Genomic DNA, 1,833 nt, shown 5'->3' with positions numbered 1-1,833 from the left:
TTATTGGTCCGGACATTTGGCATTTTCCCAAAACATTTATACAAGTGCTTTTTGGATGTCCTCTGTATATTGAAACTAATGCTCCGGACATTTCACATTTTTTTCGGGACACTTATACCACCACCAGGGTTGTTTTTCTGGTGTTCTGTAGACAATTGAGTTATTGGTCCGGACATTTTGCTTGTACTTTTATGGTACTATAGGGACACCTATGTCTACTTGTGAGAAAGGGGCCGTTGATTGTTTTGGAATATCCAGGAGGGAAGGGAGGAGGGATGAACTCAGCATGATACAAAGACCAGGTACTTGAGGGTGTTTTGGCTTCTTTCCATGCTGAGGTCACTGGAGAGATGGGCAAGGTCTATTTTCAACAGGATGGAGCAGCAAGTCACTGCAGTAAATCAATGCAGAACTGGTTTTCGACCGCAGGCATTCTGTTGCTATATCACCCACCATCATCCCCTGATTTAAATCCTATTGAGCCAATTTGGCATGAACTAAAAAAGGTCCTACATGCTCTACCACACCCCCCTACATCTGTAGACGAGCTTTGCCATGCAGTCAGGGATGCATGGGACTCACTGCCAATTTCCGATATAGACAAACACATAGATACTATGCAGGAGCGTGTGCAGGACATTTTAGCAGCTAAAGGAGGCCATACCCGATTCTAATTTGGTAGATAATATCTCTCATATTCCCTTAATGTGAACATATAGTTTTTTCCTGGATATCCTACCAGCTTAATGCATAAATGTAGAATTGTTGTCTAAGTTGAGTGAGGTGCATGAGTGTGTCCGAGCACGTGCCCCGTTACTTTTTGTGACCACGAGTAGTGAGATGCTAGCCAGATGACGAGATTATCACACCTATCAAAAGCCATGTTGGGCTGTTTGCAATGTAAGGAGAGAAACCTTCACCTTGGAATAATTCTCCTTGAGACAAGCAATGCCAGCTCACCTGTCAAAAGCCATGCTTGGTTGTTTGCAATGTAAGGAGAGAAAACTTCATCTTGGCCCTTGGGATAGATTTACTTGAGACAAGCCATGCAACATGCATCAGCATAAGCAGAAGGCATGTTCTAAATCCCCCATCTGCGCCACAACTCAATCTAATGCAGCATTAGTGAGGGACTAGCAAGATGACGAACATATCACACCTTTCAACAGGACCAGTAGCAGCGAGGGGCAGAAAGATACCAGGAGCAAGGGAGAGGGACAAAAGTGAGCTAAACAAGGTGACTGGCCGCTGGTTGAGATAGTCATCAACAGAGTTCAGCGGACCAAGTCGCAATGTCGAGCGAGGGACAGAAAGATACTAGGAGCGAAGGAGAGGGGCCAAAGTGAGCTCATCAAGGTGACTGCTGGTTGAGATAGTTATCAACAGCTTGCAGCATTCCAGGGCTGCACAAATTATATCATGCTCAGTGCGTTGTCGTAAGGCGGGATACATCACTCACCGAGTGCATTGTCGTAAGGCGGGATACATGATCTCTGCACAGATAGAGGCATGCCCTGGCGCATCAGATAGCATGCCCTGGTGCATCAGATATTGCCTTTTTGGGGGGACTGGCATCAGGTACTGATATCCAGATGAGGTCAAGTTTGAAAGGTCCTCACCTGAATATGGTCAAGGGCTCGTCAGGATTGGTGCTCTTTGCTGGGCACGTGTAATTCTTGAGGTCTTCACAATTTGTTTGTGCTGCCTTGCCCCCTTTGCCCTCTCGACGATAATTTGTGAGCCCAATCCCACCGAACATTCCTCTGACTCCAGACATGCCTTTGTTGCAGACTTAAAAATAGCTGGAAAAATATTCTTTGCTTTTATTTTTTA

At 45.5% G+C, this 1,833-nt stretch overlaps 1 protein-coding gene across 1 annotated transcript; it reads right to left on the bottom strand.

Moving 5' to 3' along the window:
• Positions 1-769: 769 nt before the first annotated feature.
• LACBIDRAFT_335002 (uncharacterized protein) lies at positions 770-1,777 on the bottom strand (the record flags this gene model as incomplete). The annotated part of the gene is made up of 4 exons (XM_001889852.1): positions 770-869; positions 1,160-1,317; positions 1,460-1,514; positions 1,620-1,777. The coding sequence occupies 4 exons, from the start codon at positions 1,775-1,777 to the stop codon at positions 770-772; spliced, it is 471 nt and encodes a 156-aa protein (XP_001889887.1).
• Positions 1,778-1,833: the final 56 nt, after the last annotated feature.

This window comes from Laccaria bicolor, genomic scaffold, assembly GCF_000143565.1.
Source record: "Laccaria bicolor S238N-H82 LACBIscaffold_74 genomic scaffold, whole genome shotgun sequence".
In the NCBI taxonomy this organism is placed as follows: Eukaryota; Fungi; Basidiomycota; class Agaricomycetes; order Agaricales; family Hydnangiaceae; genus Laccaria; species Laccaria bicolor.
Note: the sequence above shows the minus strand (reverse complement) of the source record. Positions and strands in the feature narration are given on the sequence as shown.